This window comes from Fukomys damarensis, unplaced genomic scaffold (assembly GCF_012274545.1).
Source record: "Fukomys damarensis isolate Sample0158 unplaced genomic scaffold, DMR_v1.0_HiC HiC_scaffold_17, whole genome shotgun sequence".
Lineage (NCBI taxonomy): Eukaryota > Metazoa > Chordata > Mammalia > Rodentia > Bathyergidae > Fukomys > Fukomys damarensis.
This window is the reverse complement of record NW_022900929.1, coordinates 54,601,153-54,614,639: the sequence shown is the minus strand read 5'-3', so window position 1 is coordinate 54,614,639 and position 13,487 is coordinate 54,601,153. Positions and strand designations below refer to the sequence as shown.

Below are 13,487 nucleotides of genomic sequence, written 5' to 3'. Positions count from 1 at the left end.
AAAAAAAAAAAAAAAAAAAAAAAAAAATCCACAGGTGACCAGAGAAACAATATAAAACCTCTCCAAAATAACTTCACTTCAATCCTAAAAAGCCAACAATTACAATATGCATCTTATTTAGGAAAATGTGAAAATATAAAAAGAAAATTATGTTGCGGTTGATAAAATACAATAACAAAGCAAATGTTTGTGACACTAGATTTTCTAGGCATATTAGACATATAAACTCATTTAATAGCATGAAGTAGCTATCATTAACTCCATTTTAAAGGTGAATAATTTAGATATATATTACTTCAAGAAATTAAACATAGAAATACAATATACTGAAAGGAGATTCAATGTTGTTAGGATCCCACTTCACTCAAAACTAATATATGTACATAGAATGTCATCATAATGAAAATATTGACATATTTTTCTTTGCAAATTGACAAGTTACTCTAAAATTTATGGAAAATACAAAGAAACAGAGTAGTCAAAATAATCTTGACAAAGAACAAAGTTGAAAGTTTCACATTTTCTAATGTAGACTTCTATAAAGATTCAAAAATCAAGACACTAGGTTTTTACTTTAAGGACTAAACAAACAGATCAATAAAACACAATTTAGTATGTAGACATAGTCCACATACATATGGAATATCAATTTTCATCTAATGTGCCAAAGCAGTTCAGTAAGAAGTCTTTTAAACAAATGGTGCTAGAACAAATGGATAAACTATGAAAAACTATAAATCCTGACCCTTGTCACACTTTACACCTAAAAATTAAAGATACACAAGCCAGAACTATAAAACTTTGAGATAAAAATACATGAGAATATCTTTAAAATCTTGTGGTAGGAAGGTAAAAACTTCATAAACAGAAAAACACCCCATTTAAACATTAATAAACTACATGTCATTAAAATTTACAACTTCAGCTCATCAACAGGTAATTCATAACCTGGAAAAAATACTCCCAATATATATCAGACAATGGATTCACAATCAGAACACATTACAACTCCTGCAACTCAACTGCATAAAGAAAAATGAGAAAGGAAACAGATTTGTGGATAGAGAAGGGGATTTACAGGTGAGAGAGATGAGAGGGTGGGGAAGGGACATGACAGTAAAAAGAATTATGCAATATATACATACCAATTCCCCACAATTAATATATTTATTGTGCACTGCAGATATATACTAAGAAAAAAGTAAGCGTCCCCCAAAACAGAAAAAAATGACCCAATGAAAGGGTGAGTGTTCTGGTTTGGGTCTGGATGTCCCCCTCAAAGCCTCATTTAGTCAGAGGTAGCTGAATCTGGAAAGTGTGATGCTGGGATTTAGGGCGTGTGATTACTAAACCACCTCCTGCGGATTGGTTAGGCACCACCCTACTCCTGGTAGTCTAGATGAGATAAAAGGGGCAGGAAGACATTGTGAACTCTCTTGTTGCCTTTGCTACCTTGTGCGCCCTATGTTGTTTCTCCTCTACTTTGCCATCCCTGTCCTGGAGCCAGCCAACTATGGACTAAAACATTTATAAATTATAAACCAAATAAGCCCCTTCCCCACTAATTTTGGGTGTCCAGTATTTGTCTCAGCAAGGAGAGAAAAGTAACTAACACAATGAGTGAAAGACAGTCAGATATTACACATTAGACATATGTGTAGATCTAATACACACATGAAGAGAAGTTCAACATCACTAATAATTAGGAAAATAAAGCTATAACAAGATGCCATTTTACATCTACTAGAATGTTTAACAATAAAAAGACTGACAACAGTAAATACTGACAGAGGTGTGAAGCAACTTGAATTCTTAAGAACACTTGTGAAAAGTATTTATAGCAGTCTTATCCATGACAGCCAAAAACTGGAAATGACTATATTCATCAACAGTAGAAAGATAAACAATACATATTTATGTAATATATATATATATGTAAAGTTTTTTAATCAGCCAAGTAATCAGCTACCCTTTACAATTCACTGCTATGCAAAATTAAAATTTTTTTAAATTAATTTTTTTAATTTTAAAAATTCACTTCTAAAGCAAAATTAAAATTAAAAAATGAGGGCTGGGGACATAACTTAGTGACAGAACATTTACCTGAAATGTACAAAGCCTGAGCTTCAAACCCAACACTGCCAGAAATAAATAATTAAAAAGAGAGAGGGAAAAGACTTGACTGGCAGCTCAGTTCATAAGCACTAATCAGTAGAGTCCTAAAATAACAGCTCTGCAGTCCCCATTAAAATGCACAAATGAAAGTGACTTTATAAGAAACAGTAAAGTCTATACACAATCCACACACAACCTTAGATAGCCTCTAAGTATACTAATAAAATAACATGTGGATCCATTTTCTCCATCTTCCATCCTGATTTTTTATAATATGTGTGCTGAAAATGTACCTCTAGAGCTTACCAGAATAAACTGTTACTTTTATACAATTTATTTGTCAGAGAGCTCATTTTCACCAAATCCCCACTTGGTCCTCAGCCAGACTACCAGATTCTCTAAATACTGTTTTTTAGATGAGCTTGTGATAAATAAGATCAATGAGTAAAATCATATGACTAAAGTGTTAAGAGGTAGCTAAATTTGAGTATCAATATGCTATGTGTAATGTCAGGCTGGTGATGGAGCTCAGAGGTAGAGCTCTTGCCTAGCATGTATGAGGCCTGGGTTCAATACCCAGTACTGGAGGAAAAAAGAAGAACTATAACACAGGTAATTAACATAATTATTCTAAGAAAGAAAGTACCTTCAGAAGTACAAAAAGAAAGGCTAAATTAATCTAAAAAGATAAAGATTAAAGTAGCAAAGAAATTGGTAAGGCTATTTTGGGGAATATATCAGAAAAAAAGTACTTTCAGAAGTACAGAAAGAAAGGCTAAATTAATCTAAAAAGATAAAGATTAAGGTAGCAAAGAAATTGGCAAAGGCTATTTTGGGGAAATAACCAATAGAACCTGAGTGTAAAGAGGAGAGAATGAAGCCAAGAAACTTAAATAACTGAAAGAATAGGCATCTGGGTCCAAAAATAAAAAGCACATTTGTCAGAACTCAAACAGGAGAATTGCTAGAAAGACAAGATGTTATAAAGAAAAAAGAACAGTTTCAGCATTCAATACATATTTCATCTATTACATGTGCATCTGAAAATGAATATAGAAATATTTAGCATTGGAATTGTCCACTTGTAGCGTGGTGTTAGATGCAAAGTAGAATCTAAACAGATTAAAAGTGACTGTTGCAAATTGATGGATTAAATGCAGATTACTTTTCATATTTACCTAACACAATTATAAACTCATATCCACTGATAAAAAATTTATTCAAAGAAAAGTATAATTAACATATAGCCCAACCCATACACTTTATACTATCAAATGAAATGTTCTGCCCCTTTCTTAAAGATACACTAAAGCTGACTGACCAGATATGATATACATAACTATACAAGTAAACATACTCAAAATAAAATAAAATTATAGTTTCTGGGGAAACAATTTAAAATTACAAGTATCACATCTAAAGAATTTCTACACTACCCTTGCAATTCAATTTTGACCACAATGAGATTAACCCTAAGTCTAAAGAAGGCAGATTATTTCTTTGTTCTTCTTACTGCAGACTCAAGAAATCAACAAAAACAATATAAAATAAAACATGAGGATTTTTAGTACTCATACACAACAAGAAAGATTAAATCATGTAACAGTGAAATTTGGTCCTGGTGCCACATAACTTATTAGGTGTCATGTTTTTCATTACATATTCAGCCCAACAACTGGATTGCTTTGTAAAACATCTGAAACTTAACTGCAAACTTTTACAATTCTCCAATCAATAAATACTATAACCACAGCCTTGCCAATAAAAAAATGTTTTTAAATTAAACTTTCTTACCTGCCTCAACAGTTTCTCAATGGCAGACATTACCATAAGGCCTCTCCAAACCACTGGTGCAGTCTCTTCAACCAGGAATCCCATAGACATACTGCAACAGTAGTACAAAAATACAACTCATATGTATGGGATAATGGATATTATTCTAAAAAGTAATACAGCTGGGTGTGGTGATGTATGCCTGTAATCCCAGCACTCAGTAGGCTGAAGCAGAAAGATCACCAAAGGTTTGAGGTCAGCCTGGGTTACACAGTGAGTTCAAGGCTAGCCTAACTAATAATGAGATCTTGTCTCAAAAAATAAAAAAAGTAATACCAAATTTTTAAAAATGCTCACCAAGCAATACCATAATTCAAAAGAGGCCTCATCCGGTTATCTGAAATAAGAAAAAAAAACTCTCATTTAGAGAGTAAAGAATTATACATTAAATATACTGACCATTTTTGATCTTCTAAATTTTTTATTCATTACTTTAATTGACAAATAATGACTACATATACATATCCATCACCTCATACACTTTCTTTCCTTGTGATAGGAACATTTACATTTACTCTTTTAGCAATTTTGAAATATATAATGTATTTTTAATCAATAATCAACAAGTCAATAGTACAATAAATCATTAGAACTCATCCTTCTTATCTAAACGAAACCTTTGATTACCATCTACCCTCTTACTGTTCACCCACTAGCCTCTTTTCCAAGAATGTCAATTTGAAATATAAATAGGCTGCTCCCACTGCTACAACTTAAATTAAACTGTCACCAAAATGTATAATCATTTAAACATTATAACAAGCACATTATTAATATTATCAAAATTTGTTATATCTAGAAATAGTTGTCATACATTTGCATTAAAAAATAATTCATCTATAATTTCAAAATAGGTTTCTAAATATATAGACCAAATATTAATTTTTCCACCAATTATATTCATACATAGATATGAAAATCATAAATTATACATATACTTATCCAGTATGTATATACATGTATGTGTATGTTTGCATTTACAAAAACATCTAATCAGATCTCCCTATGTTGGAGAGTTACATCACTTTAGTTTTCTCATTAAGAGTTTGAAAAGTATGAAAATAAAAAAAAGTTGAAAAGGTCTTTTGAAATCTCAGGCATGACACTGCATTAATCTCAAAAGAAAAACAATGAACTCTATATGGTCAAATATAAAAAAAGAGATATACACATTATATTGTCAACAAGCGGTTACTATATAGTTTCTTTTTCATGTTATCCATAGGGATGTAACCACATCCCCATTTACACTTGTTTCCATAGCCTACTTCTCTACCATAGTAGGAATGCTCTTAATTTACGTGGTATTGAACTAAAAAGTTAGGACAAAATCATAAAAACCACCACTATTCTGCATTTAGATTTCACTTAAAGTCATTTAGATTCTTTCTCCTCCATAAAGTTAGTGAAACTGAAAATTGTTTTCAATTTATACAAGAAATTTGTAGCGAACTCCATTCACAGAATCCCTAGTCAAAGAAAAGGCCACAATCCTGCATTAAGAGTTCAGTGAAAAAGTATATAATTTTTAAGGTTTTCTTCTTTAACTTTTGACTACACTAGTTCTAGCTCAATCTCCCCATACCTAATTTAATATCAGTACTTTCTCCCCACATAACCTTGTCAATTCTTTCAAAAACATTCAACTCAGGTTTTCAGAGTAATAGTTTTTTTCATCATGCTCTGCACTTTTTTCACTATTTTCTTCAGTTACATTTTCTTAATATGTAATTGAAGAAAATATTTTTTCTTCTGTAAATTATTTTCCCTTTTGTAAGGAATCTGAATATTAACTGTTTTTTCAACTCTCATCTGCTATTTATATTAATAAAATTTTTTTACCAGTTTTGAACCAAACTTACTTCTCTCTATTAAACTCAGTTTAATCATAATATAGTTGTTTTATACAAAGCAAGATTTTGTTTACTAAGATTTGCTAAATATTTTTTACATATGTTAAGAGAAACTATCATTTTCCCTTTTCATTCTAGCCTTTTAAGTTTTCATTAGCCTCATAAAATAAGTTGCAACAGTTAGATACTTTTCTACAAATGTTTGTAAAAGGAATGAAAGCAGTATTTGCTTCTTGAATGTTGACTGACTAAATTTGTAGTAGAAGATTTAACTACCAATTTCATTTTTAACAGATATGGAATAATCTGATTTTCTGTTTCTTCCTAAATCTGCTTTGGACTTACATATTTTGGATATATATTTTCCTAAGAGATGCCTAATTCAACAAAAATTTCTAAAAAATTTCTAATAAAGTTGTTCAAATATTTTCTTACATTTGGAACCAATGTTACACGTGTCAGGTTTCTTTTTATTTTCAACATGTTTATTTTGGTATTCTCTTCTCCCAACTCTTTTTTAAAACCAACTTTGCCAGGCACTCTAATTTATTATTCTTTTCAAAAAACACTTTTGTTTTTTTGATCTATTTCTCTACTATATCTTAGTTTCAAGTTCATTAATCTCTGTACTTAGATCATATATTCTTCCTTTTACTTTCTTTGGATTTGTTATATTGTTCTAACCTCTTAGGTTAAATGGTTAAATGGTTAAATGGTTAAATGGTTAGCTCATTCATCTTTTTAGTATAAACTACTATAAATACACCAAAATAAAACAGTTTAACATAGAAACCATTTATCCAATTACCCTTTCACTTGAAATGAATGTTTTAATTGAAGTTCAAACTGGGATTGGGAATTGAAACTCAGATAGACAAAAATCTTCCCACAAAATTGAAAAGATCTCTAACACTCCATAAAGAAATAATTTTCATTTACTCGTTCAGTGTGTTAAATGATATACCAAAGAAAATATGCCAATATTTCTTATAGCCAATGAATCATAATTGAAAGCTCAGCAACATCTGCATACTCATCACCATGTTAAATACGTTTCTTTTTTTTTTGGATGTTTTTTGTTTTTGAGACAAGGTGTTACTAATGTATTTCAGGATAGCCTTGAACTCACTATGTAACCCAGGCTGGCCTCAAACTTATGGCAAACCTTCTGCCTCAGCCTCCTGAGTGCTGGGATTATAGGCATATAACAGCACACACAGCCCTAAATGTTTCTTGAAATTTAACAGGTGTTCATACAGGCAGCACACACAGTAATATGTTGCCTGACAACAAGGATATTTGTAATAACTGCACTGTTAAACAATTTCCTTGCTGCACAAACATCATAAAATACATTTACACACTAATAGCATAGCCCACTATACAAGTAGACTACATGGTATTTCTGTAGGGGTGATGGGGGAAGGACAGAGAGCACTTAATGCTCCTAGTGTCAGGGTGAACAAAACAACACAAAATCAAATCAAGCAAAGAAAAAGGAATACAATCAAATGATACAGTAAACATGAGATTATGAGGCTCCTGCCAGCAAAACACAGCACACTGTTTTACACCAAACTTTTTTATAAGTAGGAGTAAATTCCAAAATAACAATAAAAATATATATATAAACCAGCAATATTGGTGTTTAGTATTTTTAAATATTAGGTATCATACATAATTATAAGCTCTGTACTTTTATACAACTGGCAATGCAGCAGGTTTGACTATACTAGAATCACCACAAGCAATTAACGAGTTGTGCTACACAGATGTTAAGACAGGTACAATATCACTATGTAGAAGGAATTTTTTAGCTCCATTATAATCTTATGAGACAGTCTTTGAACATGCAATCTGTCATTGATTGAAACATCAGTATTCAGCTCATGACTGTATACTAAAACTGGAGCGATAGTAAGATTAGCAAAGCAAATCAAAACCCCAATGAGATATCACCTCACTTCAATAAGAAATGTTACTCTCAAAAAGACAAGAATAAGTTTTGGGAGCGTATAAAGAAGAGGGAAAACTAGCACACTGTTGGTGGGAATGCAGATTGATATAAACAGGATGGAGGTTCCTAAAGAAATTAAAAATAGAATTACCATATAAGCCAGCAATCCTTCTTCTGGCTATGTACCAAAAGGAAATGTAATCACCACCTCATAAAGACATCTGCCCCTCCATGTTCACTGAACGGCCCTCCCATGTTCACTACAGCATTATTAACAACAGCCAAGATATGAAAAACAATCTAAATGTCTATCAGTAGAGAAAGTGAAAAAGAAATGCAACACATATATGCAATGGAATAATACTATTTGGTCTTGAAAAATGAGATTCTGCCTTTTACCACTCTGATAAACCTAAAGGAAATTATACCAAGTGACATATGACAGATATAGTTTTTAAAATTGCACATCTCATATTAGGAATCTAAAAGTACATTTTTTAAAAATTAAATATTTTGAGATGAAAAAATAAAACAGTGATTACCAGGGTGAGGATGGGGGAAGGAAATGGGGACATATACATCAAACAGTGCAAAGTATCAAACATGCTAGATGAATAAATTGAAAGTGCTCATGTACAACATGAGAACCATAGTTAAAATACTATATTATATTCACGATTCTTGCTAAATGGGTGGCCTGTACCTACTCAGAGTGGGGAGAAGGGAGTGGGTAACTGTGAGACATGGTGGACACGTTAATCTGTTTCACTACAGTAACCATTTTGCCATATATATTTCTTTTAAAAATGTTATATAGGAATAGTCAAAGACTTCATAAACAAAACTCTGACCACAAGTGAAATACTACAAAGAATCAACAACTGGGACTTCATCTTATTAAAAAGCTTTTGCACTGCAAAAGAAATCACCAACAGAGTAAAAAGACAATACACAGAGAAATTGGGAAACAATTTAGCCATTGGTTCCTAGGACAAAGACTAACATCTAGAACATTAAAAAAATGGGGAAAAAATCAGACACACACAATCCAAGTTTAGAGACCCAATCCTGTTGGGCATGCTAGAGAATGCCTGTAATCCACTTGGGAGGCTGACAGGAGGATTTCCATGAGTTCAATCAGCCGGGGGTACATAATGAGTTCAAAACTAGCCTGAGCTAATAGTGAGACCCTGTCTCTAAAAGCCAAAAAAAAAGGCTCAATCCACAAATGGGCATCTGAGATGAATACACACTTCTCAGATGAAGACATAGAAACAGCAAATAAATACATGAAAAAATGTTCAACATCACTGGTAATTCAAGGAATGTAAGTGAAAACAATGCTTAGAGTCCACCTCATCACAGAAAGTTATTATCAAGCTATTATCAAGAAATCAATTAACAACAAATGCTGTGGGGGAAAAAGGAACTCTTCTCCACTGTTGTTGGGCATGTAGACTAATGTAACTGCTGTGGAAATCAATGTGGAGATTCACCAAAAAACTAAGATAAGAGATCCCATTTGACACAGCTATTTCCCTTCTGAGTATCTTCCCCAAACAAGTAAAAGCATCATACCAAAACAGAATATGTGCAACCATGTTTATAGCAGCACAGTTTGTAATAGCTAAATCTTGGAAACAACCCAAATGCCCATCAACCAATGAAAAGATAAAAAAAGATGTGTTTTTTTTTAATATAATGTTCAGCCAAAAAGGACAGACTTGAGACACTTCTAGATAAATGGATGCATCTTGAAACCATACTCTTTATGTGAAATATATTACACACACATGTAAATATCTCATTGTCTCTCTGGTGTGAGAAAGTGAAAGTATAAAGACCAAAAAGTATAATAGATATTGTAAAATAGAATCTCTTCAAAACAAACAGTGTGAGATACTTTGTTAATAATTAAAATGTTTTATGCCAAAAAAAGGCATACTATTATTAGGAAATGAGATGAGAGATTAGCAAATGAAAATATATTCTTTAAGATTATGATACATGTAAATATCAAATAGATTCTCTGGTGTGAAAAACTATAATAGTACATAGATCCTAATGATATAACTGACCATGTGAAATAGGAAAAAAAGGGATAAAGGTGTAGGGAAAATGGGAAGGGTAGGGGAAAGGTAATAAGGGAAAAGAAAAAAATAGGAGAAAATGAAAAAATGGAAATAAAGTGTTTGTAAATGGGGAGGGGGGAGGGGTGAAGGGAGGTCATGGACAAGGGGAAAAAATGAGAACCAAGACCTGTCATGTAAAGTTACAAGAACCCAATAATGAATGTAATTGTACTGTATACCTTAAATGTACCAATAAACTCAATAGAAGAAAAAAAAACATTATGATATATGGTGTATTAACCATTGTATTCTCTAATTATTTTTGTTATGAAAAATTATTTCATAGAACTGTTTTTATATTTTCTTCATTACTACTTGTATTACACTAAAATAAAATTAATCGATTAAATAAAAACATGTCCTATATTTAAATATACAAAATAAAAATTAATAGCAAAAAAAAAAAAGATTAGCATGGCCCCTGTATAAGGATGATATTTTAAAGTTAACAGGGAAAAATGTACATTGAACCTCTAAAAATGTATAGCACATACATTAGTGAGAAAGTTATAGGCATTTTCATCACCACCTTTTCCAATGAATCAATAAAACAAAATTAATACCACCTAAAACCATTTTACTTTCATTAATAAATTATAGAAGTGAAATGTTGACAAAGTTTAAAATCTTATTTTTAAATCAAGAAAGTCTGAACATCAACTCATAAGTACAAATAAGTTTCTTTGCCATAGTATTTCATTTTGTAAAAATGTGTATTCCAATTTTACCACATAAATAATAGAGTACTGTTTAAAAGTTTATATAGAAACTTTAGAATCCACTGTCCTGTGATAAACAGTTTCTTGCAAATGCCATAATTAGCTAAGGTTGCTATAGCACAGATCATTATTTCCTACTTTCTTGTCCTCTTTATGATAGTTCATGCACTGAAGCAAAAAAGACTCTCCACTCTGAGTCAAACTATTTCAACTGCCATCATGCCACTCAATAAATGACATTCTGCTGCATCTTCCTCACTCTATTGCAACAAAGCTCTCTTGTTCCTAACAGGTGTGAATTTAATTAATCAACTTTATGTCATTGGTGGGTTTTAAACAGATTTAGAGACTGCTTTTACATTATAAATTGTCAAGTCAGAATGAATAGAATCATGGTCATGTCAAACTGAAGAGCTGAGTAAAAAAAGAAATAGACGTAAGAAAGGCTCCCTTAAATCTTTCTATTACAGTTGACATGATTAAATGCTTCAAATAACTCTGATCTAGAATCAGATCTTCTTTCAGTAGAGGTGCCATTGTTCATGCATGAATTAAGAAGTAGTCATTACCATGTACTTGGTAATAGTAGTAAGCCTGAGAAACTTTTGTACCTTCCACTCTGCTCCCTGACTGCAAAAATAACAGAAGTATTTTAAATACAAGTGCACACTAAGGCTCAGGAATATGTATCTAAAATACCATTATAACTTTAAAGCATACAACTTGACATTTTTTTAAATGAGACAAGAGTTAAGCCAAAACTATTCATTCTCATTTAATGAATTTTAAAATCGTTATTGAAAATTGGTTTATATACTGTTACGCCATCATCCATACACTCCCTGTCTTGAGCCTACTTCACACCTGCCTTGGTAGAACTAACTGATCACAGCATTCTTCCCTGCTCAAACCTGAGATGTCTGAAAAGTTTTTCAACCATGTGTTTCAGGTAACAAGTTGGAATTTAAGATGAAAACTATGCAACATCTCCAAGGTTAAGTAGTAGTCAGACATCTAGGAAGGGGAAATTAAGAAAATGAAAGAAAGTACCACTTATATTCATCTAGAAGAATAACAATAGCACTGACATTTTGTGTCAGAAAGCTCCACAGATATTTAGACACTTCAGATATTTTGTTTCAATAAATCCTTAAAAAAAACCCATGAGGCAAGCAGTTATCTCCCTTTTACTGCTGGGGAAACCAGAAAGCTATCCTCAGCCTCCTCTCTGCCTGTCTAAATCCCCCTCTTCCATGGGGGCCTCCAAACCAGTTCTCTACGATCCTGCTTCCAATCTTCTCTGGCATCCACCACTTAACAAAATGTTCTCCTGTATTAATATTTCTCATTTTACTCCTCTACCCTGCCTTACCAACTAAATATTATGTTCCCTCTGCTTAGAATAGCAGGTTTCATAAACATATGTTTATGAATATTTATAATGTTTATTACATATAAAATGGCCAAATCAATTTTGTAAATAGCTAAACATTTCAAAGTAAATAGATATTAAAGAAAACCTCTACTCTATAACTGATTAGGCATTTTTATTAAAATAAAATATTATTTATGGTAAGAAATTAGCCACAAACTAGCTATGATATTGGACAAGCTGTCTTCATATGATATACAAAGAGTATACATGACAAACTTCATGTAGAGTAGTAAAAAATTCAGTATTTAAAGTATCCTATACAAAATTAAACAGCAAGAGAAGCAGTAAGGATTTGAATTTAGGGCTATTTCTTCCTAACTCCCATATTCTTTCAACACACACATCCAAAGAAATAGAAAGATTACAGTCATTCCAATGCATGAGAAAATAACACTTGTTTGGAAGTTTAGGTAATAGAGGAATAGATTTCCTTTATTTCATGCTTATGCCCACACAAGTTCCCTGAAATGATTTAACAGTGCCCTGATACACAAGGTTATTCTGTAATTAATACAAAATCTTTTTTTTTTTTTTGTAAGACCACGTCTCACTGTATTGCTCATGTTGGTCTCCAACTACTAAGATTAAGTAGTCTTCCCCTCAGCCTCCTGAGTAGCTGGGGACTCACTACAGGCTTGCATCATCACACCCAGCTGGCATATTTTAAATCAATGAAAAAGTCTTAGAGAGGACTACTATCTGTAATAATTGAGTTAACATTTTTGTTTATTTTGACATATTTAGTTATCACCAATCTTTCCATTTACTATGGTGCTATTTCCAGCCTTCTTACCAAGTTATGTCACAGAAAACTGGTTTTCTTCTACTAGTATATCTGGTTTCTAAAAATGTGAAATCCATTTTTAAGCAGGAATAATGAGCTATAGATAAAAGGGATTCAAGAGCTAGAATTTATCGGTTCTCTGGAAATCACAAGAACTATTCAGATAATCCAAAAGGGTAAAACTATTTGCATATTAATAGTAATATTATTTGGGAGGGGAAAAACATATTATTTGGAGTTTGGCTGGGCTGACCTTTTCATTGGTAATTCAAAAGCTATGACAGGTAAAACTGCCAGCAACTCAGCATAAATTAAGACAACGGCACCACAACTGGTAGTCATCATATTCTTTACCACCATCATGTACTCAGAGTAAAAATGAGTACCAGTTGCACTAAAGGATATCCTGAATGAAACAGTAACAATTATTGAATTTATTAAACCTCAACCACTGAGTAAAGACAATCTGTGTGAAAAATGGGAAATATACATACGGCATCTTTGCTCCATGCTGAACCATTAACAGCCATCTGGAGGAAAGGCCCTGCGCAATGCTTCAGAGTTGCAAGGTGACACAGAGGCATTTTTCACGGAACACCTTCTTTTATTGTTGTTGGTATTTGTTGGCTGTTTGCTTTTTTTTTTTTTTTTTTTTTTTT

The 13,487-nt window shown here is 32.1% G+C and overlaps 1 protein-coding gene across 9 annotated transcripts in view; it reads right to left on the bottom strand.

Moving 5' to 3' along the window:
• Positions 1 to 13,487, bottom strand: part of Nubpl (nucleotide binding protein like) — a 332,275-nt gene that overhangs the window by 170,653 nt on the left and 148,135 nt on the right. For 7 of the 9 annotated variants that reach the window (XM_010633575.3, XM_010633577.3, XM_033765123.1 and 4 more), the window contains 2 exons: positions 4,246 to 4,285; positions 3,910 to 4,000 (listed from right to left, as the gene is read on the bottom strand). The exons of 1 other annotated variant lie outside the window; for it this stretch is intronic. In XM_010633575.3, the coding sequence (XP_010631877.1) occupies positions 3,910 to 4,000; positions 4,246 to 4,285 (131 nt within the window). The remainder of the gene's footprint in view (positions 1 to 3,909; positions 4,001 to 4,245; positions 4,286 to 13,487) is intronic. One more of the 9 variants, XM_033765125.1, reaches the window with a different exon arrangement.